This window comes from Bos taurus, chromosome 10 (assembly GCF_002263795.3).
Source record: "Bos taurus isolate L1 Dominette 01449 registration number 42190680 breed Hereford chromosome 10, ARS-UCD2.0, whole genome shotgun sequence".
NCBI classification, from domain to species: domain Eukaryota; kingdom Metazoa; phylum Chordata; class Mammalia; order Artiodactyla; family Bovidae; genus Bos; species Bos taurus.
Genome location: NC_037337.1, coordinates 92,674,305 through 92,699,238, shown reverse-complemented (window position 1 = coordinate 92,699,238; position 24,934 = coordinate 92,674,305). Strand labels below are relative to the sequence as shown.

Genomic DNA, 24,934 nt, shown 5'->3' with positions numbered 1-24,934 from the left:
GTCACTTTCATCTGGTTTTCCGGTGCAATTTTCTCCTGAACGTTTGACTTTGCCTTTCTTTTTTTTTTAAAGTGTGGATGGTGGGCTGGGAGGACGTGCACTGTCTCAGGGCTGCTGGACTTTGTACCTGTAGGGCAGCACTCAGGTCAGGGGACGTGTCCTCTTTGCATGGTATGTTAATGGTGCCACCCAGAGCTGTGCAGCACGGCACTGGGCGGGTGTCAGGTGGGAGGGCTTCTGAGCGGGAGGGATTCTGACCACTGCAATGGAAAGACTAACCAAGAAGCAGCAGAGTCTTCCCTGGTGGTCCAGTGGTGAAGACTCCATGCTTCCAACGCAGAGGGCCTGGGTTCGATCCCTGGTCAGGGATCTAAGACACCGCATGCTGCACATGGCCAAAAAAAATTTTTTTTAAAGAGTTGGCAGTTCAGCCCAGGAGGAAAGTTTCATTTCAGCGCAAGAAGGCAATATAGGGTCATCGTTTTTCTGTTTGTCGTCTACCTGGGCGAGTAAAGTCCTGTGATTGTCTACACAAATCCATACCGAGCTTGCTTTATTACAGAGCCACCAAACTTGAGATCTGTGGCCAAGTGCTGTTTCCTCCAGTCCTTCTTATTCTTGGTGTAGGGACCACTGGCAGGAATTTCTAAAAGGCAAGTTCCTGAAGCTGTGCTGTAAACTGTGATAGTCCCACTTTCCCTCGACACAGCTGGGCTCCTTTAGCCAGAGTTTCCGTCGGGTCCAAAGAGGTGGGCGACAGCGCAGGGCCCACTTCTGCCCCTGTGCATAGTCCGCGACTCCGCTCACATAGGTGACCACGCACGGGGTTCCGCAAAGAGGTGGGCGACAGCGCAGGGCCCACTTCTGCCCCTGTGCATAGTCCGCAGACTCCGCTCACGTAGGTGACCACGCACGGGGTTCCGCCTGCAGCCCCTTCACTCTCTAGACCTCCCCGCTGCCTGCCATGCAGCTGAGCTGGCCGTTTCCTGTCTCAGGCTGAAGCTCACACCACTGGCTTCCCTTTCTTCCCAAATTTCTAAGATCTGCCCCTTCCTCCACTTTCACTTCCTGAACTCCATGACTGCAGGAACGCCATCAGCAAGTTTGTGCCGTGTTTCTTTAGCAGGCTGACTCCTACTCCGCCTTTATTAGTGGAAGTCGCCATGGAGCTAGATAACACTCGTGGAGCAGTGGGGCTCTTCGTATTGGCTGTGCTGGAAGTCTGACAGGCAGCGTTTTTCGTCCTTACAGGAATCTCTGAAGCTGTTCGGTGAAATTCAGGTTTAGAGAGTTTAATAAGAGACGTGCCCTTGATTGCAGTTGACAGTGGGGTGAGGGTGGCCCGCCTGAGTGCAGAATTTCTGCTAGCCGTCTTCCTAAGACCCTGGTTAGATATAGCCTCTTCCAGGAAGCCTCCCTGAGTGACCCTCCCACCCCACCCCTGCAACCTTTGGTCATCGTCCCCAGTAACCCCTGCTGTCATTTCAAGTTCATGGCCTCTTCGAGGTGGTGGAGAAAGACTTCTATTCTTCCTTTTTCTGAGGTTCCCGGTAAAGACCGAAAAGGTTCTAAGACAGGGTTAGAAGAGTATTAGGTATTTTTGTGTGTATTTGCATTTAACCAAAGTCACATGTTTAATGTCTCCTCAAGCACATAGAAACCCCCAATATAATCTAATTTTGGTACATACAAGGTAATTATAGGAGCTGTGACACTCATCAACCTCTCTGTGAAGGGTTGCATGGTAAATGGAACTTTGAATTTAAGGTTGTAGGAGGCACATCTCTCAATCCTTTCTGTGTATTTCTGTGACTAAACGTACTTTCTTTCCTTTTTAATAATATTTAAAATCCTTCAGAGGATGAGATGGTTGGATGGTATCACCGACTCAATGGACATGAGTTTGAGTAAACTCTGGGAGTTGGTGATGGACAGGGAGGCCTGGCGTGCTGTGGTCCACGAGGTCGCGGAGAGTTGGATACGACTGAGCAACTGAAATGGCAACCCACTCCAATGTTCTTGCCTGGAAAATCCCAGGGATGGGGGAGCCTGATGGGCTGCCGTCTATGGGGTCACACAGAGTCGGACACGACTTAAGCAACTTAGCAGCAGCAGCAGCAGCAGCAGCAGCAGCAGAGCAACTGAACTGAACTGAAAGTCCTTCATGAGTATGAGGCCGTTGACTAATTGGCCTTTCTGCATTCTGTGTTATCTGCTTCTCTGTTGGTAACTTCTAGAACAGAGCCAGGACTGGGAACACTATCAGCTGTCTTTTCTTTTTAAATTGGAGGTTAATTGCTTTACAATGTCGTGTTAGTTTCCACTGTACGACCTGAATCAGCTATATTTACATACATATAACCCCTCCCTCGCGGCCCTCCCTTCCCTGCCCCATCCCATCCTCTAGGTCCTCACAGCACCTCGATAAGCTCTCTGTTCTACACAGCAGCTTCCCTCAAGCTATCTGTTTGACACGTGGCAGTGTATCGATGCCAGTGCTACCCTCCCAATTTATCCCACCCTCCCCTTCCGCCCTGTGTCCATATGTCCATCCTCCATATCTGCATCTCTATTCTTGCCCTGCAAATAGATTCATCAGTACCATTTTTAAAGATGCATGGACAATATTTGTTTTTCTCTTTCTTACTTGCTTCACTCTGTATGACAGACTCTCAGTTCATCAACATTACTCCAAATGACCCAATTTTGTTCCTTTTTTATGGCTGAGTAGTATTCCATTATATACATGAATCACTGTAAGCTGGTATTCCTCATTGGTTGATTGGTTGAATGAGTTGGTGAATGGTCTTAGAAAAGTCTGGAAGTCGGAGCAGGTTTTTGTTGGGACCCCAGCACCTACGTCTATCTCATAGCTCTTTGGCCTTGAGCAGGTTATGTAACCTCTCTGGCCTCAGCTTTTGTCATCTCAGAAATGGTGTTAATACCAACAGTACCTCCCTCGGAAGGACGGTGGGAGGTCATCGGTGGGATGACAAGGGTGAGCCTGCACATGCGTAGTGCTTGGGCCCAGGTGAGGAGGTGGAAGACAGGTCTGTGGGCCTCACTGTTAGCAAGAGCCCCCAGCTGCTCCCCTCCCCTGCGCCTTTGCTTCCCTGATCAGCCAGGAGGGACGGATGGTTGGTGGCCCCAGGAGAGTCTGCAAAGCCTCTGACTTGGTTTTCTGGGCCCCTCTTCCTTTCCCCATTCTGCAGCTAGATTGACAATGATATGCTGAGGTTACTTTGCAGTCTACAGAGCACTCTCACCCACATTGTCTTGCTTAAAATTTTTTCAGCATTGTAAAATTGTCTGTGGTTTCAGGAAATTCCTCCCCTTGTTATGATATGCCTGGTACTGGCCCCTCTCCTGATAATAGAGTTTTCACCAGGGACATTCGTTTCTATATTTATGGAGTTGTTTAGCGGCATTTTCTTTCTTTTCACCCTAACCCCAAGCCTGAGATTAGAAGAATCTCATAGAGAAAAGCCCCATTTCCAACCAGTTTCTGAGTAGTCAGATGTAGAGTGCCCTTGTACTGAGGAACAGCTCTCCCTAACTGTGTGGCAACTCTCCTTGGGCTCCCTTCCCTTTTCTGTCCATTTGGAATTGTCACCAAGTCTGAGGGCTTGGATGGAATGTCATGGTGTTAAAATATAAATACGAAAATTTACTGTTTAAATTATTTTTAAGTGTATTGTATTGTTCTGTGGCATTCGGCATTCACATTGCTACGCAATCATCACCACCATTCATCTCCTGAACTCTTCTCATCTTTCAAAACGGAGACTCTGGACATGTTAAAATGATAACTCCCGTTCTCCCCACCTCCCTGCAGGCCCTGGCAACCACCATCCTACTTTTTGTTGCTGTGAATCTGACGACTCTTGATTCCCTCCCATAAGTGGAATAATGCCGTGTTTGTCCTTTTGTGACAGGCTTCTTTCACTTAGCACATGTCCTCAAGGTTCATCCCTGTTTTAGCACGTGTCAGAATTTCATTCCCGTTCAAGCCTTGCTAATATTCCATTGTACTGTCTTGTATGATCTACCGCGTTTGTTTGTCCATTCGTCTGTTGACGGATGTTTGAGTGCTTTCACTGTCTTTTGTCTCAGCTATGATAGTAGCTTCCTAATTGTTCTCTTTGCTTCCACTCTTTCATCTTCCAATCTGCTCTCCACTCAAGTCTGAAACTGCAAATTGAACTTTGTTATTCTTCTTTAAGTTCTTCATTAACATTTCATTGTGCTCAGAATAAAATCTAACTGTCTAAATCTGGCTCATGCTTCTGCAGCTGCTAAGTTGCTTTAGTCATGTCCGACTCTGTGCGACCCCATAGACGGCCACCCACCAGGCTCTTCTGTCCCTGGGATTCTCCAGGCAAGAAGACTGGAGTGGGTTGCCATTTCCTTCTCCAAAGCATGCATGCATGCTAAGGCGCTTCGGTCATGTCTGACTCTGTGCAACCCCGTGGACAGCAGCCCACCAGACCCCTCTGTCTGCAGGATTCTCTAGGCAAGAGTACTGGAGTGGGTTGACATTTCCTTCTCCAAATCTGGCTCATAAGACCCTGTATTTACATAGTTCATAAAGTGAACTGGCTTTGCAACTTTATCCCATGCCACATCCTCCTGGTTCCCTCTATACTCAATTCAAGTGTTTTTTTTTTAACGATTTTATTTATTTTTGGCTGTGTGGGTCTTTGTTGCTGTGTGGGTTTTTCTCTAGTTGCGCCGAGCAGAGGCTACTCTCTGGTTGCCATGTGCGGGCTTCTCTTGTTGCAGACCGTGGGCTCTGGGATGCGAAGGCTTCAGTAGTTGTGGCTCCTGGCTCTATAGCACAGTCTCAGTAGTTGAGGCGCATGGGCTTAGTTGCTTCACAGCACGTGGGATCTTCCCGGATCAGGGATCAAACCTGTGTCTCCTGCGATAGCAGGCAGATTCTTTACCCCGGAGCTCCCAAGGAAGCCCACTCAGTTCAAGTTCTTTCTCGTTAACTTTCTTCCCGTCTCAGACTCTTTGTGTCTTTGGCTCCTTCTACCATGAATACATTCTCCTGCTTGTCATCCTTTAGGTAGTAGTCAATGTAACCTCTTGGGAGAGAGCTCCTGTCACCCTATGTGTTGTAAAGGCCCCTTGTTATTCCTTTTCTAAACCCTTTATTGACTTGCAGGTGTTCTTACTTGTTTATAGTTGCTTTGTCCCATTGCTATTTTCTGCTTTTGGATAGAAACCCTTTGAAGGCAGGGTTTGTATCTATTTTATATCCTGAATATCTAGCAGGTCTTTACTAACAATTTTTTTGAATGAATTAAGACATAGCCTATTTTTTTTATGATGTTTGGGTGGAGATTCCACAATTGGTTCTGCTTTTCCTTTCCTTCCTTTTTGCTCCCTCTTCCTTCATCCCACCTCTGCTGCTAAGTCACTTCAGTCGTGTCCAACTCTGTGCGACCCCATAGACTGCAGCCCACCAGGCTCTGCCGTCCCTGGGATTCTCCAGGCAAGAACACTAGAGTGGGTTGCCGTTTCCTTCTCCAATGCATGAAAGTGAAAGTGAAGTTGCTCAGTCGTGTCCAACTCTTTGTGACCCCATGGACTGCAGCCTACCAGGCTCCTCTGTTCATGGGATTTTCCAGGCAAGAGTACTGGAGTGGGGTGCCATTGCCTTCTCCACATCCCACCTCTACCACCTTCCAAAGTGCTCACATCCCTCCCTGAAGACTCATGGGCATGATATTATCATTCTTGCTTTAGAAAACTGGTTGAATGTTCGTGGATTCCTGCTGTTCAAAGGAAAGGTACCCAAAATTGTTTTAACTTTTTACCCTGAAAATGAGCACCCTTCTAGCCTCGCTCCATGTCTCTAAAAAGACAAGCTAACTTTGCAGTGACCTAAGTAAGCAAGAAACTAAGATCATGGCATCTGGTCCCATCACTTCATGGGAAATAGATGGGGAAACAGTGGAAACAGTGTCAGACTTTATTTTTTGGGGCTCCAAAATCACTGCAGATGGTGATTACAGCCATGAAATTAAAAGACGCTTACTCCTTGGAAGGAAAGTTATGACCAACCTAGATAGCATATTCAAAAGCAGAGACATTACTTTGCCAACAAAGGTCCGTCTAGTCAAGGCTATGGTTTTTCCAGTAGTCATGTATGGATGTGAGAGTTGGACTGTGAAGAAAGCTGAGCACTGAAGAATTGATGCTTTTGAACTGTGGTGTCGGGAAAGACTCTTGAGTCCCTTGGACTGCAGGGAGATCCAATGAATCCATTCTAAAGGAGATCAGTCCTGGGTGTTCTTTGGAAGGAATGATGCTAAAGCTGAAACTCCAATACTTTGGCCACCTCATTCGAAGAGTTGACTCATTGGAAAAGACTCTGGTGCTGGGAGGGATTGGGGGCAGGAGGAGAAGGGGACAACAGAGGATGAGATGGCTGGATGGCATCACCGACTCGATGGACATGAGTTTGAGTGAACTCAGGAGTTGGTGATGGACAGGGAGGCCTGGCGTGCTGCAATTCATGGGGTCGCAAGGAGTCGGACACGACTGAGCAACTGAACTGAAGTAAGGAAGGCAGAAAAAGAAATCAAGTTTTCTGGTTTTTAAGTTAATTTTTATTGGAGTATAGTTGCTTTACAATGTTGTGTTAATTTCCACTGTATAGTAAAATGAATCAACGATACAGATGCGTATGTCCCCTCTTTCTTGGATTTCCTTTCCATTTAGGTCACCACAGTGTATTAAGTAGAGTTTCTTGAAATTAAACCTTCTGGAGAGAGAAATCGACATAATATTTTTCAAAGTGCTATAAATAAAACTTAGTGGAATTGAATCTTTTGCTATTGTGTTGTTGTTTAATTTACTCTGTACTATGGGTGATGTTGATTTTTGTTGAAATTCAGTCTCCAATCTATATTGGGAAATTTTCTGAAGAATTTATGTCCAGGCTCTAAAATTTTGAGATCTTTTTGGAATAAGTTCTCCCATTTTTAAACCACAGTGCTGGCCCAGCCTGGGTAGATTCTCTGCTCAGTGTATGACAGGCTGAAATCAAGGGTTGGCCACTGAGTTCTCATCTGGAACTCAGAATCTCCTCCGAGCTGATGCCTGCTGTTGGGAGAATTCAGCTGTTTGTGGTCATAGGATTGTTGTCTCCTTTTTGTTGCTGGCTTTCAGTTGGGTCCCACTCTCAGCTCCTAGAGGCTGCCTCAGGTCCTTGCCCTGTGGCCTCTGTCTCAGCAGTGGAGAAACTTCTTTTCACACTTTGACGCTCCCTGACTTCCTCTTCTGCTACCAGAGAAAACTCGCTGCTTTTAAAGAGCTCATTGATTATGTTAAGTTTCTTGGATAGTCACCCTATCTTAAGGTCAGCTGATTAGTGACATTCTTGTATCTGCAAAACTCCCTTTGCCATGAATTACGTTGTTGTTCAGTTGCTAAGTCGTGTCCTACTCTTTGCAACCCATGGACTGCAGAGTGCCCTGTCCTTCACTGTCTCCCGGAGTTTGCTCAAATTCATGTCCATTGAGTCGGTGATGCTATCTAACCATCTCATCCTCTGCCGCCCCCTTCCTCTTTTGCCTTGTCATGCACAAAGACATAATCACAATAGTAACACCAGGGTGTGGAGATGACAGGCGTCTCCTGTAGAAATTTGCTTGCCACATTTTTTTCCTGTCCCTGTTTTATTAGTTAGAATTGCATTTGCCTGTAAGTATCAGAACACTTGATTCTAATAACTTAATTTTTTTTCACATCACAATAAATACAGAGATGAGTGATCATTGATACTGGTTCAAAGGCTCAGTGACATCAGGATCAATGACTCTGTGACCCTCTGAGCCTTTCTTTGTGGTTTAGTAGCTCCAGCCATCATGACTGTAATCAAGAGAACATGAGCACAATTAGGACAGCGTGAGTACTACCTGTTACCTTCATTGGGAGTGCAAAACAAAGACAGAAAACGCTTCTCAGGGCTTTATTTCTGACTGTACTTCCATTTCTGTCTCATTGGCCAGAACTTAGCCAAGCGGCCACCCCTAGGTTCAAGGGAGGCTGGGAAAGCAGGAATAAGAATTACCGTGATGCTGATAATGACCTCTCCTCCAATGCCGGATGATAAGAGGAAATGGATGCTGACACCGTAGCTAACGTGTCTGTGGTACCTATTTTCTGGAAGGCAGAATGTGGCATAGGGGAGGAAGCACAGAACTTAGAGTAAGAGGCTTGTGATCCTGTCCCACCTCTGTCATGCCATGGTTAGCTGTGTGGCCTTAGGTTAGTCACATAGCCTCTCTGAGCCAGTTCCCTTATCTATCAAGTGAGAGAAATTTCTGCTTTGCTTATCTCAGTGTTATTATAAAAATGGATCAAAATAACCCATGAGCTTCTTTGCACCCTGTAAATATATGCTAATTGTGGGTTTCGGTAAGTATTTGGTATAAGAAAATCAGGCTTCTCTGGTGGCTCAGTTGGTAAAGAATCCGCCTGCCAGTGCAAGAGACCTGGGTTCAATTCCTGGGTTAGGACGATCCCCTGGAGGAGGAAATGGCAATCCACTTCAGTATTCTTGTCTGTGAAACCCCATGGACAGAGGAGCCTGGTGGGCTACAGTCTATGGGGTTGCAAAGAGTTGGACACAACTGAGTGACTAAAGCACCAGCATAAAAATAAGAATGTATTTCATGGATTCTAAGAACTGTTTATGTTCATAGACAATTTTTGATAGTTATAATCTCTGAAATTTGATATATTTTACAATCCAAGACAGTTTCAGTGAAATATAATAACAATATTTTGTTAAGCTTCTTGGAAGATCTTAGGGTTATGCTTAGGAAATGTGGCCATTGGGATGCGCAGACTCCTCAAGATTCCTAGGAAACTGACACTCTCAGGATAGAACATCCGAAATGTAAATGAAAAGAAATTACCCATGCCTACTTCCTGCTTTCGTACAGGGGGATATTAGTGTCTCTCTTTCAGATACAAAACTGAAGTAAGCTGAGATGGGTTTACAAGATGGAATAAGCCATCTTCCAAAAGTTAAAGGTGCTAGAAAGTGTTCTGCAAACTTGACAGCTTGACCTCCTACTAGGGTCATTCACTGAACATGACATACTGTTCAGCTGCCTAGGGATGCCATTCAGGGTCACTGCCTCAGGAATGCACCAAGATCAGAGGCAACCTGTTTTGCAAGTCAAGTGTGACTTCAACCCTTGACTCCGAATGTGGAAGTCAAGTGTGACTTCGACCCTTGACTCCGAATGTGGAGCCTTGAAGTTGTTGGATAGCACAGCCATCAAGGTTGTTTATTTTGAAGAAAAATCAATTTTTGTAATTGTTTATATTTATAATTATAATCTTGGGGTACACATATGCATGTACACACATACATTTATATGTGTATGTATTTGTATACATGTGTGTATACACACACACACACACACACACACAAATAATATGACTTTAGGTGGGGCAAAAACTGACATCTAGGGCTGGTGGATTGTGGTGTACATGATTGAAAGAGACAAGTAGATGGAGTGAGTTTATGGAGAGTCATGGATACATACTGACTAAAAGTCGGACACGACTGAGCAACTGAACAACAATAAATAGTTGAAATATTTATTGTCTTCCTTCCTTTTAGAGCTCTTTCTCCTTTATGTGTGACTTGAGACGGGGGTATTCATTCTATTCACCAGTTTCCAATGGAAGACGAGGTATCAGTCTCTTTTTATTTTTTAAAAAATGAGATATTTAAATGAAAGAATGAAAGAAAAAATGGTGCAAGATAGGAAAAACAAACAACCAGGGCCATCCTATTTTATGCTTTTAAGAATATCAAGGCATCTGTTAATTAAAGTGAGTGTGTGTGTGTGTGTTTTCCAGTAAACTCTGCTCAGGTTCTGTGAACATGAACTCTGTTCTCTCACAAAGGAAAAAAGTTTGAGAGAAGAAGGAAAAGAAACCATGTTCCAAGTCCTTAATCTGATTTGGGTCTTTGGTGCAGGATAGGCAGGCCTTCCAGGCTTCTGTTTATTCTGAGAATTCATGAAGCAAGCAGCATTGTTACTTTAACTTCCTGATTAAACTTCTGTGATTTCTGCAGCCCACTGTGACAAAGGCTGCAGAGTGTAAAACCATGCTTGATATTATTTTGCATCTCTCTTCTGAGCACCATTCTGAACACACACTAGATGCTTGGTGTAAATTGGTTGAATGTCCAGTTTTATAAGAAAGTTCTAAAGAAATGCAAAGAATTCCTACAGTCTTATTTTTCCTTTCTTCCCAGTTTTCCTTTTGACTTTGAGTTGCTTTTCCTTGATCAGGAAAAAGTTGAGGTTTTACTTTGGGGTTTGGAATTGGCACCAGGATCTAGTTTAAGATGTTTCTGCAGGAAGCCCTAATAACCGGCTGGATAGCATTTGCCAGTAACCTCAAAACCCAACAAGTGGATGCAGAGATTTTTTAAAGTAGCTGCCTAGTTGAATACATATGACAAGGAGATATAGAAGGAAGATCACTAAATTCTCAGATTTGCTTATTTATTTTTTAAAAAGTTATTTGTACGTGTCTGCAGTGGGTCTTCGTGGCTGTGGGTGGGCTTTCTTTAGTTGCAGTGAGTGGGGGCTACTCTCTAGTTGAGGCACATGGAGTTTTCATTGCATTCTCTTGTTCTCTGCCCCACGACATGTGGAGTCTTTCCTGACCAGGGATCGAACCCATGTGCCCTGCATTGGCAGGTGGATCCTTAACCTCTGGACCACCAGGGAAGTCCTAAATTCTCAGATTTAAATAAATTATGTTAGGTTGTTAGGTGGCATGTGTGTGTTCAGTCGCTCGGTCAAGTCCAGCTCTTTGAGGCCTCATGAATTGTAGCCCGCCAGGCTCTTCTGTCCATGGAATCATCTTAGGCAATAATACTGGAGTGGTTGCCACTTCCCACTCCAGGGGAATCTTCTGGACCCAGGAATCGAAGGCACATCTCCTGCGTTGGCAGGTAAATTCTTTACCACTAGCGCCATCTGGGAAGCTCCTATGTCGCATACCTAACCTAACAAAATAAACCATTGTCTCAGCTCCCCTGATAGCTCAGTTGGTAAAGAACCTGCCTGCAATGCAGGAGACCCCAGGTTGATTCCTGGGTTGGGAAGATCCACTGGAGAAGGGATAGGCTACTCACTCCAGTATTCTTGGTCTTCCCTTGTGACTCAGCTGGTAAAGAATCCACCTGCAATATGGGAGACCTGGGTTCAATCCCTGGGTTGGGAAGATCCCCAGGAGATAAGGCTACCCACTCCAGTATTCTGGCCTAGAGAATCCCATGGACTGGATAGTCCATGGGGTTGCAAAGAGTAGGACATGACTGGGCAGCTTTCACTTGAAACCTGAAACCCTCAGCTCTGAAGGGATGGATTTAATCCATACAGCTGCATGAAACCCTCCTTTCCTTTTCACATGACTTATAAAAGTTCTATAAAACTTCTAATTTTATTTCTAGGACAGTATAAAATCCCCCTAGTTTAGATGATCTGAACTAGTCTCTTTCCTTTTTTAAAGAAATGAACACGTTAGTAAGAGACTGTTCCAAGGAGGACTTCCACTTCTTGCTCTGATTAGCTGACTGGTCCTTCTGCAGTAAACAACCGCTAAACCCAGCAAAGTGTCGCAGGCCTGTTTTCAGGTGTTGGGTAACAGGAAGCACGACAGTTCGATGCTACTAAGCAAAGGGCAACTCGTGGGATGAGCCCAGGGTTCCCCGTCGCTGTTTTCCGGGAAAGAATTTCCTGAGTGCAGCACAGTATGCTAGAGTCTTGGCTGAGCACAGCAGTCCTGCTGAGCTAAGCAAACCCAGATTCGAGTTTGGGGCAATGGAAGCAACTGGAATTCACAGGGCAGGGCTCTAGAGAGCAGAGGGCTGCCTGGGGCACGAGGAGGGAACAGAAGTGTGTCTGGTGTACCCAGGGAGTCCTTGGCCAGGCTCATGTGCACATTTATGTACCAAAACTGTGTAAGACTTATCAAAAAGTGGTGCCTCCAGGGTTGAGGATGAGACAGAGACCAAAGGTCAAGCGATCCTGAGGGATACTGGGGATGCAGCCCAGCCACAGTGGAAAGGCCGCCTTAATAACACCCTGAGCATCCAGAAAAGTCACAAGAAATCTGTATCTTTGGGGCAAATGCTATGATTTCAAATGGAGTTGGTAATTAAACATAAATAAATAAAGGTCTAGATGGTAATTATTTTAGGCCCTGTGAGCCATTCAATCTCTCTCACAGCTCCTCACTTCTGCTGTTATGGAGCAAAAGCATTCATAGATAATGTGTAAATGAATGGGTATGGTTTTGTTTTAATATCACTTTTTTTTTTAAACAAAGGCAGAGGGCTCGATTTGGGTCATCACTGTAGTTTGCAAACATTTACTCTAGGGTAAGATATGCAGATGACACCACTCTTATGGCAGAAAGTGAAGAGGAACTAAAGAACCTCTTGATGAAAGTGAAAGAGGAGAGTGAAAAAGTTGGCTTAAAGCTCAACATTCAGAAAACTAAGATCATGGCATCTGGTCCCATCACTTCATGGGAAATAGATGGGGAAACAGTGTCAGACTTAATTTTTGGGGGCTCCAAAATCACTGTAGATGGTGATTGCAGCCATGAAATTAAGACGCTTACTCCTTGGAAGGAAAGTTATGACCAACCTAGACAGCATATTCAAAAGCAGAGACATTACTTTGCTAACAAAGGTCTGTCTAGTCAAGGCTATGGGTTTTCCTGTGGTCATGTATGGATGTGAGAGTTGGACTGTGAAGAAAGCTGAGAGCTGAAGAATTGATGCTTTTGAACTGTGGTGTTGGAGAAGACTCTTGAGAGTCCCTTGGACTGCAGGGTGATCCAACCAGTCCATCCTAAAGGAGATCAGTTCTGGGTGTTCACTGGAAGGACTGATGTTGAAGCTGAAACTCCAGTACTTTGGCCACCTCATGCGAAGAGTTGACTCATTTGAAAAGACCCTGATGCTGGGAGGAATTGGGGGCAGGAGGAGAAGGGGACGACAGAGGATGAGATGGCTGGATGGCATCACCGACTCCATGGACATGAATTTGGTTGAACTCCAGGAGTTGGTGATGGACAGGGAGGCCTGGCGTGCTGCGATTCATGGGGTCGCAAAGAGTCGGACACAACTGAGCTTTTGAACTGAACTAAAGGCCTACTTTAAATCTACCCTGAGCCAAGAGCTATCAAGGAAATTGCAAGGGAAGTTGAGTTTGGAAGTTGAGTCCTGCAGTAGTTAGAGGAACTGGGGAACATTTCTGACCTTACACAAATTCATCCAATGAAATGGAAGACCAAGCCTATGCAAGATCAAGGGGAGACAGTTTGACTCCCACAGAAATTAATTCTGCAGAGGAAGATCAAATCCAGAATGTCTTTAGTCTTTCATGACAGTCTTTCATCACAGAGGCATACAAAGAAATAGGAAAATATTACCCATAGTGAAAAAAAAAAGTTGTCAATAGACGGTAATCTCCAAATGGTCTAGATGTTGGATTTGGCAGTCAAAGCCTTTAAAGCAGCTATTATAAAAAAGTTTAAAGAACTAAAGAAAAATGTTGTTAGAATGAGTGAATATAAAGGCATCTCAGCAGATGAGTAGAACCTATAAAAGAATCTAATGAAAATCTTAGAGTGAAAAAGTTGAATAATTGAGATGAAAAATTCACAGGATGGGCTTAAGAGGAGAACAGAAGATGACAGAAGAGAGAGTGGACGTGAAGACAGATCAATAGGAGAAGGAAGAGATAGAGAAAAACATACCTGAAGAGATAGTGGCATAATGTCCCCAAATTTAATGAAACTATTAGCAAACATATTCAAAATCTTACACATCAAGTAGGATGAGTTATAAGAAAACCACATCTAGACATACAATAGTTAATTGCTCAAAACGAAAAACAAAAATTTCATAACAGAATAAGAATTACAACCAAACTTCTCATCAGAACAACAGGGACAAAAAGACAAGATACTGAAGAAAAAAAAAAGTCATACTCAAATTTCATGTCTAGTGCAAGTATCCTTCAAAAACAAAGATGAATAACGGACTGTTTTGGAGCAGCTCTGTCCAACAGAAGTATAGCGTAGGCTGCATATGTACTGTTTTACACTTTCTAATTGACCCATTCAAAAACCTTAAACAGGTGAAATTCATTTTTAACAACATATTTTTAAACCTGGTATATTCTAAAATATTACCTCTTTAACATGAAATCCATATAAAAATTATTAAATAGATATTTTTTACATTTTTATATTTTTTGAAATCTGGTGTGTATGTTATACCTGAAGAACATCTCTGTTTGGTCTAAGCACATTTTAATAGTTATCCGTGTCTGGTGGCTACTGTATTGGAATCGAATAGCCTAGTTTTAGGTCAAAGAGAAAGGAGAATGGACAAGTTGCTCTGTATCCAGGTTGTTTCCCAATCTGTCTTACACACAGTGTTTAAATTAACCTTTCTAAGATATTTACCAGTTCAGAAGGCCTGAAGAGGCCACCTACTACATGGTAAGATAAGTTCATCTGTTCATTCATTCATCTATTTACCCAATAAACATTTACTAAACGCCAGACCCTCGTCTATGAGTTGGAGGACATCACAAGAATAAAATCCAGTCCCTTTCCTCACAGGCTAATTGACATGATAGTCCCACTAGCCAACCAGTTCATTATCATTTGGTAAATGAGTGTAGGTAAGATACTGTCAGCATGCAGAGGACATGGGTGATGAGGAACCAGTGGGATTAGTGGGAGTTGGGAAAGGGTACCCTACATCAGAGTTCTTCACTGCAAGCAACAGAAATGGACTCTGGCTAACACAAGGGGGAAAGGACTCTCTGGCTGTGGGGAGCTGCCGGGGTCCAGCCCCGGTGGATCCAGGGAATTCGAAGCGGGGCGGCGTCGGCGAGGATCAGGAAACAACTGCTTAATTAAACGTTAATCAAGGATATAAAGAGTAATAGTATAAGGATAGCTCAGTAGGAAAATTCAGTGAAGAAAAGAGGCTGAAATAAGGATAGCTCAGTGAGGAAATTCAGTGGAGAAAAGAGGCTGAATAATTCAGCCAGAAGGTGAGAGAAAGAACGACATGGGGAGACCAAGTTTCAGTGAACAAGGCCCGCACTTTATTTTCCAAAGTAGTCTTTATACCTTAAGTTATGCATAGAGGATAATGGGGGAAGGGGTAGAGTCATGCAGCAAGCCAGGCTTTCTTCCTGCAAAATTATCATATGCAAAAGCTTAGGTGATTAGCATCATCTTCTGGCCCGGAGGCCTGTTAACATTTTAAGACCCTTTCTTCAGAAAACTTATTTTTCTCTAAAGGTGATAAGTCAAGCGCCACCCTCCAAAAGCATTAGATAAAGTTGCATTCCTACAGAGCAAAGGTGTGCTGGGCTATAACAAGAAAAAGAATTAACTCAAGGGTCCCAGGTTACAAACATTAAAGCTACTACTTACACCAATTATATTAATCAATACACTGCCAGGGACACAGCAGGTAAGGGATATGGAAACTTAGCAGCAAACATTGGCCCAACAAGTGAAAAGCCCTTCACCAATACAATTTCTAATCAATCTTTTAACTGCTCAAAGGAATCTGTATTTAGACAGTTTAGAACATCTCATGCCTCTCACAGTTGGGAGGCTCTGAGCAATCACATGTGGCCAGAAAAACCTATTCAGGCAGGCTAGAGGACTTCCAAAGGAGTTTGTAGGTTGAAACACTGTCACACCCAGGAATTATTAACTGGAGCTGTAAGCTAACTCTTTTTTCAGAGAGAGGTAGTGGGGGACAGCCCCCCGTAAAGTCAGAGGTGTAGGTGAAAGCACAAAGCAGAAAGTAGGCAGACTCTGGTTTGGGGGGTAGATGCTTGAGAATTTCCAGGGGAACTCCTGAGGCTTGATCCCGCCTTTGCGTATGCCAAGCCTCCTTCCTCATGACCTTTGCCACGGGCGGAGCTCGCTCCCCGAAGGGAGCCCCTGAGGACTTAATTTTAAGCAGAGCTCTGGCGTGGGCATTTTCAGATTTTAGGCAGACCACACTGGCATAGTAGGTTGGACCACAGGTTTAGAGGGGATGATGCTAAAGGCAGGGAGATAGATAAAGTGAAAGTCGCTCAGTCGTGTCTGACTCTGCAACCCCCTGGACTACACAGTCCATGGATTCTCCAGGCCAGAATACTGGAGTGGGCAGCCTTTCCCTTCTCCAGGGGATTTTCCCAACCCAGAGATCGAACCCAGGTCTCCTGCATTGCAGGCGGATTCTTTACCAGCTGAGCCACCAGGGAAGGAGATAGATAAGAGACTGGTAATTGTCTGAATGAGAGACTGAGGGGCTGAACCACAGCAATGGCTGTGGAAACAGAAAAGGTAGTTTTAAGAGTTCAAACTCTGAAATTCAGGACTGTCACTGTTCCAGCCCCTCCTTTCCTAGTGCACTCAACTCAGTGCCACCCTCTTCAGATGAACAGAGCCTGACTTATGGTGACCTGGACATGCCATTTCTGCCTATTGTTCCCTGAATGCCTTTGCCCCTCTGCTTATTTGGCTAGATCCCTCCCTTCTCATTTAAGATGTAGCTCGTGACCACCTACCACTCAAGCCCTGGATGGTCTCTTAACAGCCTAACTCTCTGCCCGGGTGCTGTCAGTGTTTTATGGCTAACTTGTCACAATAGGTTAAAGAACCTGTAGACACATGTGAGTTGCTCAGTCGTGTCTGACTTTTTGTGACCCCATGGACTGCAGCCCACCAGGCTCCTCTGTCCATGGGATTCTCCAGGCAAGAGTACTGGAGTGGGTGGCCATTCCCTTCTCTGGGGGATCTTCCTGACCCAAGGATCGAACCTGGATCTCCCACATTGCAAGCAGATTCTTTGCCCTCTGAGCCACCAGGAAGTTTATTGTTTTAACATCACTGTCATTAATGACAACCTCCTGTAAGCTACTGGGGTCTACCGATGCTTTCTCATTCTCCCGGGTACTGTCAGGCCCTAGAGTGGGGTCCTGCACAGTACCCTGTACATGTTCCCAATGATGCTGACCCCCGGCTTTGTGGGACACACTGGGGTCCAGGTGCAGCTGGTAGCATCCATCACCAGACTCCTGCTCAGTGAAGGCTTGTCCATCTCCCTAAAGCACATTTCTTGAGTCACTCTCTACTCGTAAGCTTCCCATGGCCCCCTGAAATCTTCTTCTCAGATTTAAGATCCATCGGTCCTTTCTCCCCACATTTCCCCAGTTGTCATCAGACTGACTTCTTCACTGGCCCAGAAACAAGCCCCACGAAGGTCTGATTCTTAATTTTTACTTAGGCTGACCCTTGTTCCAAGGGTGTCCTTACTTTTTCCTTCTGGTGGTTCAGAGCCAAGTGAAAAAAGTGCAAGTATTAGTTGCTCAGTTATCTCCGACTCTTTGTGACCCCATGGACTGTAGCCCACCAGGCTCCTCTGTCCATGGAATTTTCCAGGCAAGAGGACTGCAGTGGGTAGCCATTCCCTAGTCTCCAGGGGATCTTCCCTACCCAGGGATTAAATCTTGGTCTCCTGAATTGCAAATGGATTCTTTACCATCTGAGCCACCAGGGAAACCCTGATATCTTTCAGCCAAGGATATCTTTCAAATCCAAAGTCCTGCTCAATCCCTGATGGTTCTAGCCCTTGCAGATCTCTCTGTGACCAAACTTTTGCAGCATTTCCGGTGTGTCCTCCAGCAGGCAGTTACTCCCAGATTTGTTGTGTTTGCTGTTCTGAGCATCTTCACCTCTACAGCTAGATTGCGAGCTGCCTGATCTCTCAGTATCTCAGTGCCTAATACATTTCTGGACACCTAGGGCTCATGAATGCATAGTAAGAGGTTGCCATAAGGCGGATCTGTTTCTCAGGCCCTCATCTTCTCCGTCAACTGTATTCTCCACACCCACATTTGAGTGTTGTTAGGGAAGTTGAGGAATAAGCTTCTCTCTGCAATGGCAGCACAGAAACTTCAGTGAGGTTTTGAGTGGCTCTTGGTCAACCCTGTTGCTGATGGTGAGTCATCGCTCATTTGTGGTGAGTCTAAGCCTCACTTCATGATTCATGTTCTAAAAATGGGGTGAGGTTTTTGCAGAGAAGCCAGTTCCGGTCTGAATGTGGCCTCACGGTGATCAGGTTCCTCTGGGGGCGCCCAGCTCTCCTGAAGGTCAGGCATCTCAGGGTTCCCCAGATGTGGCTGGATTGTGGCAGACACCTAGAATCGATTTTACAGGGTTAGGATAGGGTGTTCCTGGTACTCAGTGCTGTCCCTCAGGCTTTCTTGAGACTTCTCATGATCTGCAACGAGCTCAAGTCTGGATCTGGGATGGACTAGAAAGGGGAGATAAATCTTGGGGGCTCCTCTTTTGTTCATACTTCTGAGTAGGTGTCTTGGTTTCTCAGCCAGAATGAGCTTGCATCTGGGAAGAGGGTGTTGTGCTTGACTCCACTTAGCATCTGGGAGAACTGCTGTAAGAAGGAGTTGAAAAGGGAAATCATTATAAAATCTGAACGGGTCAGTGACAGAAATGGGGTGGTTTCACGAATTTTCCTTTCTGATCTCAAAACTTCCACTAGTAAGCAGTGAACCATTGTGCAAGTCGTTTACCTAGCGTAGTGATGGCCATAGCTGGCATTTTTAAAGAGTTTGCATTAGAGCCTGGCGCACACAGTAAGCCTTCTGGAAACTCACGTGCTATGATCACACCATTGTTACAGAGCATTCTTTAGCACTAGTGCTACACACTCGATGTCTGATATCTTACTTAATCCTTACACTATTGCTGTGTTTTGTTTTTCTTGCTGCACCGGGGTGAGCTGAGGCTTACAGACTATACGTGATTCAAATCCAGATGGTGGGACTCCCCAGCCTATCTCAGTCTCTGTTGTTGTTCTGCCTGACTTCCCTGGGCCTCAGTTTTGGTTTTTTTGTTTTGTTTTGTTTGTGTGTCTGTTTTTTATCTGTAGAAGTTGAAAGCTGGACTACTGGTCTTTAAAATCTCTGAGTTCTAAAATTTCTAGCTGTTTTGTCCATTATCTTCACCCTTTTCCCTGTCTTTCTCTGCTTCCCCTCACCCACCCACTTTCATCCGTGACTTTCACGGGATTCATCATCACGGGATGGACGGCGTATTTTCCCCATTGAGCTATGAGGCCGCGTGTGTCAGCATGTGGATTTGCACTGTGGCTTTGTGGTGCTCGTTGTTGGAGCTAGTTTACACGCTGCTGTTGTTGGAGAGAGGGAATCTGACTCTTCAATTTTACTGTCTTAGCTTGGCCTGCAGCCATTACCACACTGAGCGATGCTAGCATTTGACGGGCTGGAGAGAGGCTTATGGAGGAAGCCCACCAGACTCAGCTCTTTGGGTCTGTGAGCTCTACATGGTTATCTGGTGAGATCTGGTTGGAGCAGTCATTCTCCAGGTTCTTTGCACATGTCTGGTCCCATGACTTGTGAGGATCTTAGGAGAAGAACTTGAAAGAGAACTTTCAATTCTCTGCACAGCTTGGATTCCCTCGCGGATGTCCACTGAGGAGTTTTACCAATCATTTCATTATAGTTCCATTGGAATTGATGTCTCTAGAGTGCTTCAGTTGGGGGATAGTCTATATATATATTTTCCAGTATTTTTCTCTGTGGCTGTGACCCAAAGATCAGAGTGATTTGGCATCAGAAGACCTGGGTTCAAGTGTTGCATCCGTCACTTTCTAGCTTGGAGCATCTAACACACCTGCTTGTGGTGACCTCTACTTGACTCATTTTTGGTGGTCTCTTACTGTGGAATAAGAAGAATCTATGTCACTATCCTAGGATATGTGAGTTCTTCCACTTAGAAACCTGGAGGCAACATCTGAGGAATCTTAGCGTACCATACAAAAGCCTCAAAACAACAGAAGCTTTGGATAAGTCGCCTACCTTCCCTCAGCCCACATTTCTTCATCTGTGAAAGAATTATGGTAATAACCTGTCTTACCCAACTACAGTTCTATTGAATCAAAGTATGGTATGAAAATAGGTTTCTGAAAATTATAGATTCTATAAGAAACATTATTTAATTTTAGGAAGTATCATGCAGCAAAATTAATTGTTGTAATTACCAAAAATACAAAAGCTATTAAACTTTTCTGTTCTGGTTATCCTCAGCATAGAATATTTACTGCAGGTAATAACCTGTAGTAAAATTTCAACATTTTCTTTCTATCGTGCACCAGCTAGAAGGCTATGAGTTAAATTGTTCTAGACTAAAATGGATATTGAGTATCCAGTTAATAAGAACTGATACTGTTCAAGGTGGATAGTAACTCTTATGTGGAAACATTAATTTTGTATTAATTCTGGGGATTAATTAATTACATTAATTTTGCATTTTCAGATTTTACTAATTCATTGCAAGATCAAGAGTTAGATTCCCCTCTTGCACTATTAGTGGGAATGTAAATTGATACAGCCACTATGGAAAACAGTGTGGAGATTCCTTAGAAAATAGGAATAAAACCACCCTGCAGCACAGCTTGCAATAGCCAGTACATGAAAGCAACCTAGGTGTCCCTCAACAGATGAATGGATAAAGAAGTTGGAGTACACATATACCATGAAATATTACTCAGCCATCAAAAGGAACGAATTTGAATGAGTTTTAGTGAGGTGGATAAACCTAGAGCCTGTGATACAGAGTGAAGTAAATCAAAAAGAGAAAAACAAATATCATATGTTAATGCTTATATATGGAGTCTACAGAAATGGTACAGATGAACCTATTTGCAGGGCAGGAATAGAGACACAAACAAGAGAGCAGTCGGGGAGGAGAGGGTGGGATGAATCGGGGGAGTAGCATGGAAATATATGCATTACTGTATGTAGCGTAGATAGCTGGGGGGAGTTGCCTGTGTAACACGGAGCTGAGCACACAGTGCTCTGTGACAGCCTAGAGGGGTGGAATGGGGGTGGTGGGAGGGAGGCTCATGGAGACATGTGTGCACTTACTCACACTGTTGTATGGCAGAAACCAACACAACGTTTTAAAGCAATTACGCTCCAATTCAAAAAAAAGAAGTTGTAAAAAAAAAAAGTCATTAATAGTACAAACAATATTAGAAGTCTATTAAGTATCCTTCCGTGGAACATAATTGCACCATGAGTACAGGCTACCCTTTTACATGCTAATTCAAATCGACCTAGAATGCAAATGTGTTTTTTTTAACTCATGTTTTCCACTAAAGCAAATATGCCCTACCCCCGTACTCCAAATGAACAAAATAAATCCATTTCTGTTTTTCTTGACTGGTAAATTGTGCTCAGAGATACCATCTGGAGATGGTTGGGTTTCTGCCAAAGGTTTAAATCAGGCTTGCAAAGAGCTACCTGCCTAAGGCAAGAAACCACGCTGATTTAATAGGAAAGAACGTGCTTTTATTTTGCCATCTGGTAAAGGAAAGTGAAAGCTCTTTGAAAAATGCTGGTATTAGTTTTACAATGATGGTATTATAGATAAAAATTATTTTCAAAATATAGTAATTGGGAACATTTGAGAATCTGTTTGCTAAAATGTGTGTGATTATTTGTAAATCTGTCCTGATGCTGGGAAAGATTGAGGGCAGAAGGAGAAGAGGGTGTCAGAGGATGAGATGGTCAGATGGCATCACCGATGCAATGAACAAGAATCTGGGCAAACTCTGGGAGACGGTGAGGGAAAGTGAGGCCTGACGTGCTGCGGTCTGTGGGGTCGCAAAGATCTGGACACGACTGAGCAACTGAACAATGGCAACAACATTTGTAAATCTGATATGAAGGTACATGCAGAGATCTCCGTGCTCATGGAAGATATTTCTACATGAGAAGTGAGGGCAAGACAGGGACAGAGAAAGGGAAATAGGTTGGAAACGACCCGGGTCTTCTGGTGGACACTGTGGCAAGCCCAGATCTGTGTGGACTGGTTATAATGTGATGGTTATCCCCTTTTAATTTTTATTATTTTTTTAAACAGATTTCTGCTTGGCAGATTAGCCAAAGGCAAGAGAAGCTACTCTGTCCGCCTTTTGCATGCTGCTCTCTGCGAGACCCCACGACAGACCCCAGGCCCACTCCACTGTGCTCCCAGACCCCCACCCAGCCCCAGACATCGCTCTGGGGTCTGCCTGAGGCCTGCAGTGTGAAGATGCCCAGCACCTTCCTAGCATGACGACCCTGGACCATGTGATCGCCACCCACCAGTCTGAGTGGGTCTCCTTCAATGAGGAGCCACTCTTTCCCGTCCCTTCTGAGGGTAAGGAGAGCTTTCATTGCCTACGTGGAGAAATTAACGAAGGACCACACCTGTGTGTTGTGGCTTCTATTGGAGTGTTCTTTCCAGGGGATCTTTTATTTAACATTTTATGTATTTTTTTTTTGGCTGTGCTAGGTCTGGGTTGCTTTGCATGGGCTTTTTCTAGGTGTGCCGAGCGGGGGCCACTCTCTCAATGAGCCTGCAGTGTGTGGGTTTAGCACTGTGGTGTCTTCTCTTGCCGTGGAGCACGGGCCCTCGGAGCGTGTGGCTTCCATAATTGCAGCACGGAAGCTGGTTAGCTGTGGTGTGCAGGCTGTCGAGTGCTGGCTCAGTAGTGCTGGTGCACGGGCTTAGTTGCTCCATGGCATGTGGAGTCTTCCCGGACCGGGGATCAAACCTGTGTCCTCTGCATTGACAGGCAGATTCTTATCCATTGTGCCACGAGGAAGTCCTCAGTGGGATATTGATAAGGAAAAAGTCAGTTTATCACCTTCCTCAGATGCAGATGTTTTTCACTTAAGAGGCTCAAAGGAAGCATCTGAGGAATCTCAGAGCTCCCAAACAAAGACCTGGAAACACCAGAAGCCCCCAAAGACCTGGAAGAACCAGAAGTATTAGCTGCTTTCTTCCAATGAACATAAACTTCATATTTATCAAGTCCATGGAATATAGAGTCCATGGAATTCTCCAGGCCAGAATACTGGAGTGGGTAGCCTTTCCCTTCTCCAGGGGATCTTCCCAACTCAGGGATCGAACCCAGGTCTTCTGCATTGTGGGCCGATTCTTTACCAACTGAGCCACAAGGGAAGCCCAAGAATACTGGAGTGGGTAGCCTATCCCTTCTCCAGGGGATCTTCATGACCCAGGAATCAAACCAGGGTCTTCTGTAGTACAGGCTGATTCCTTACCAACTGAGCTGTCAGGGAAGCCCTGAATATAAACTTCCTATTTACCAAGTACTTTACACTCAGTCTTTTTGGTTATTACTCTCCACAGCCATTCGGATTGTTTCAGTTTTCAAAGGATATTTGTCAAAAAGAGTGACAGGCACTCGAACCAGATCCCTTGGGCTGAAATCCTGGCTCCATCATGGATGTGGATAATTGGGTGGATGATTTGTTTACCTCTCTGGGTGGTAGTTCATCTGAGCAATATGGATAATCACAGTGTCGACCTGAGGGTGGCAGTGAGGATTAAGTGATTAACATATAAAAAAACCACTTACAACAGTGATGGGCAATGCAGAGAACTCAGTAATTGTCACTCGTGATCATGGTGAAGGTGGCCAGGTTGACTTCTGTGGAACTGTGCTCGAGGATGAAGATCAAGGTAGGATGCAGGAGCTTTTTACGGAGCCTTGTCAGCTGGTTCTGTTCCATGGCCACTGCTACTGCCACCTGAATCATCCCAGCTCCATTTACAGCACCTGGAAAGCAGGGTCTACAGGTGCGCTGTCCAGCTTGCTAGCCATGTGACTATGGAGTCCTTAAAACACGGCTAGTCTGAACTGAGACGCACTATAAACTGGGCTTTCCCAGTGGCTCAGATGGTAAAGAATCCGCCTGCAATGCAGGAGATCGGGATTTGATCTCTGGGTCAGGAAGAGCCTCTGGAGAAGGAAATGACAGCCCACTCCAGTATTCTTGCCTGGGGAAATCCCACTGACAGAGGAGCTTGGTGGGCTACAGCCCATGGGGTCAAAAGAGTTGGACATGACTGAGCGACTAACACTGTCACTTCAAGAAATGTGAAATATCCACACTAAATTCCGAGGACCTAGTTAAATGTTTCATTAACAATTTTTTATCACTTAAATGTTGGAATTGTACATTTTCAACAAATTGAGTTGAAATACATTATTAAAAATAGTTTCCCCTGTTTCTTTTTCTTTTTTAAATGTGGCTACTGGAAAATTTTAAAATTTAGCAATAGATGGGAAAACAGTGGAAACAGTGGCTGACTTTATTTTTCTGGGCTCCAAAATCACTGCAGATGGTGATTACAGCCATGAAATTAAAAGATGCTTGCTCCTTGGAAGGAAAGTTATGACCAACCTAGACAGCATATTAAAAAGCAGAGACATTTCTTTGCCAACAAAGGTCCGTCTAGTTAAGGCTATGGTTTTTCCAATAGTCATGTATGTGAGAGTTGGACTATAAAGAAAGCTGAGCGCCGAAGAATTGATGCTTTTGAACTGTGGTGTTGGAGGAGACTCTTGAGAGTCCCTTGGACTGCAAGGAGATCCAGCCAGTCCATTCTAAAGGAGATCAGCCCTGGGTGTTCATTGGAGGGACTGATGTTGAAGCTGAAACTCCAATATTTGGCCACCTGATGAGAAGAGCTGACTCATTTGAAAAGATCCTGATGCTGAGAAAGATTGAGGGCAGGAGGAGTAGGGGACTACAGAGGATGAGATGGATGGCATCACTGACTCAATGGACATGGGTTTGGGTGAACTCCAGGAGTTGGTGATGGACAGGGAGGCCTGGCGTGTTGCGGTTCATGGGGTTGCAGAGTCGGACACGACTGAGCGACTGAACTGAACTGAACTGGAAAATTTTAAATTATGTATGTGGCCTGCCTTTTATTTCTT

General features: G+C 44.6%; 1 protein-coding gene and 1 non-coding gene across 8 annotated transcripts in view; both read left to right on the top strand.

The window, feature by feature from the left end:
- Positions 1 to 24,934, top strand: part of STON2 (stonin 2) — a 184,479-nt gene that overhangs the window by 26,345 nt on the left and 133,200 nt on the right. For 5 of the 7 annotated variants that reach the window (XM_024997881.2, XM_024997880.2, XM_005212234.4 and 2 more), the window contains exon 2: positions 22,063 to 22,341. In XM_024997881.2, the coding sequence (XP_024853649.1) occupies positions 22,254 to 22,341 (88 nt within the window). In that variant the 5' untranslated portion in view covers positions 22,063 to 22,253. Of the gene's footprint in view, positions 1 to 9,201; positions 9,726 to 22,062; positions 22,342 to 24,934 lie in introns of those variants that run through there. The other 2 variants (XM_024997879.2, NM_001191218.4) reach the window with 2 other exon arrangements.
- On the top strand, positions 298 to 370 carry TRNAW-CCA (transfer RNA tryptophan (anticodon CCA)). Its single transcript has one exon. It is a non-coding gene; the product is annotated as a tRNA-Trp (tRNA).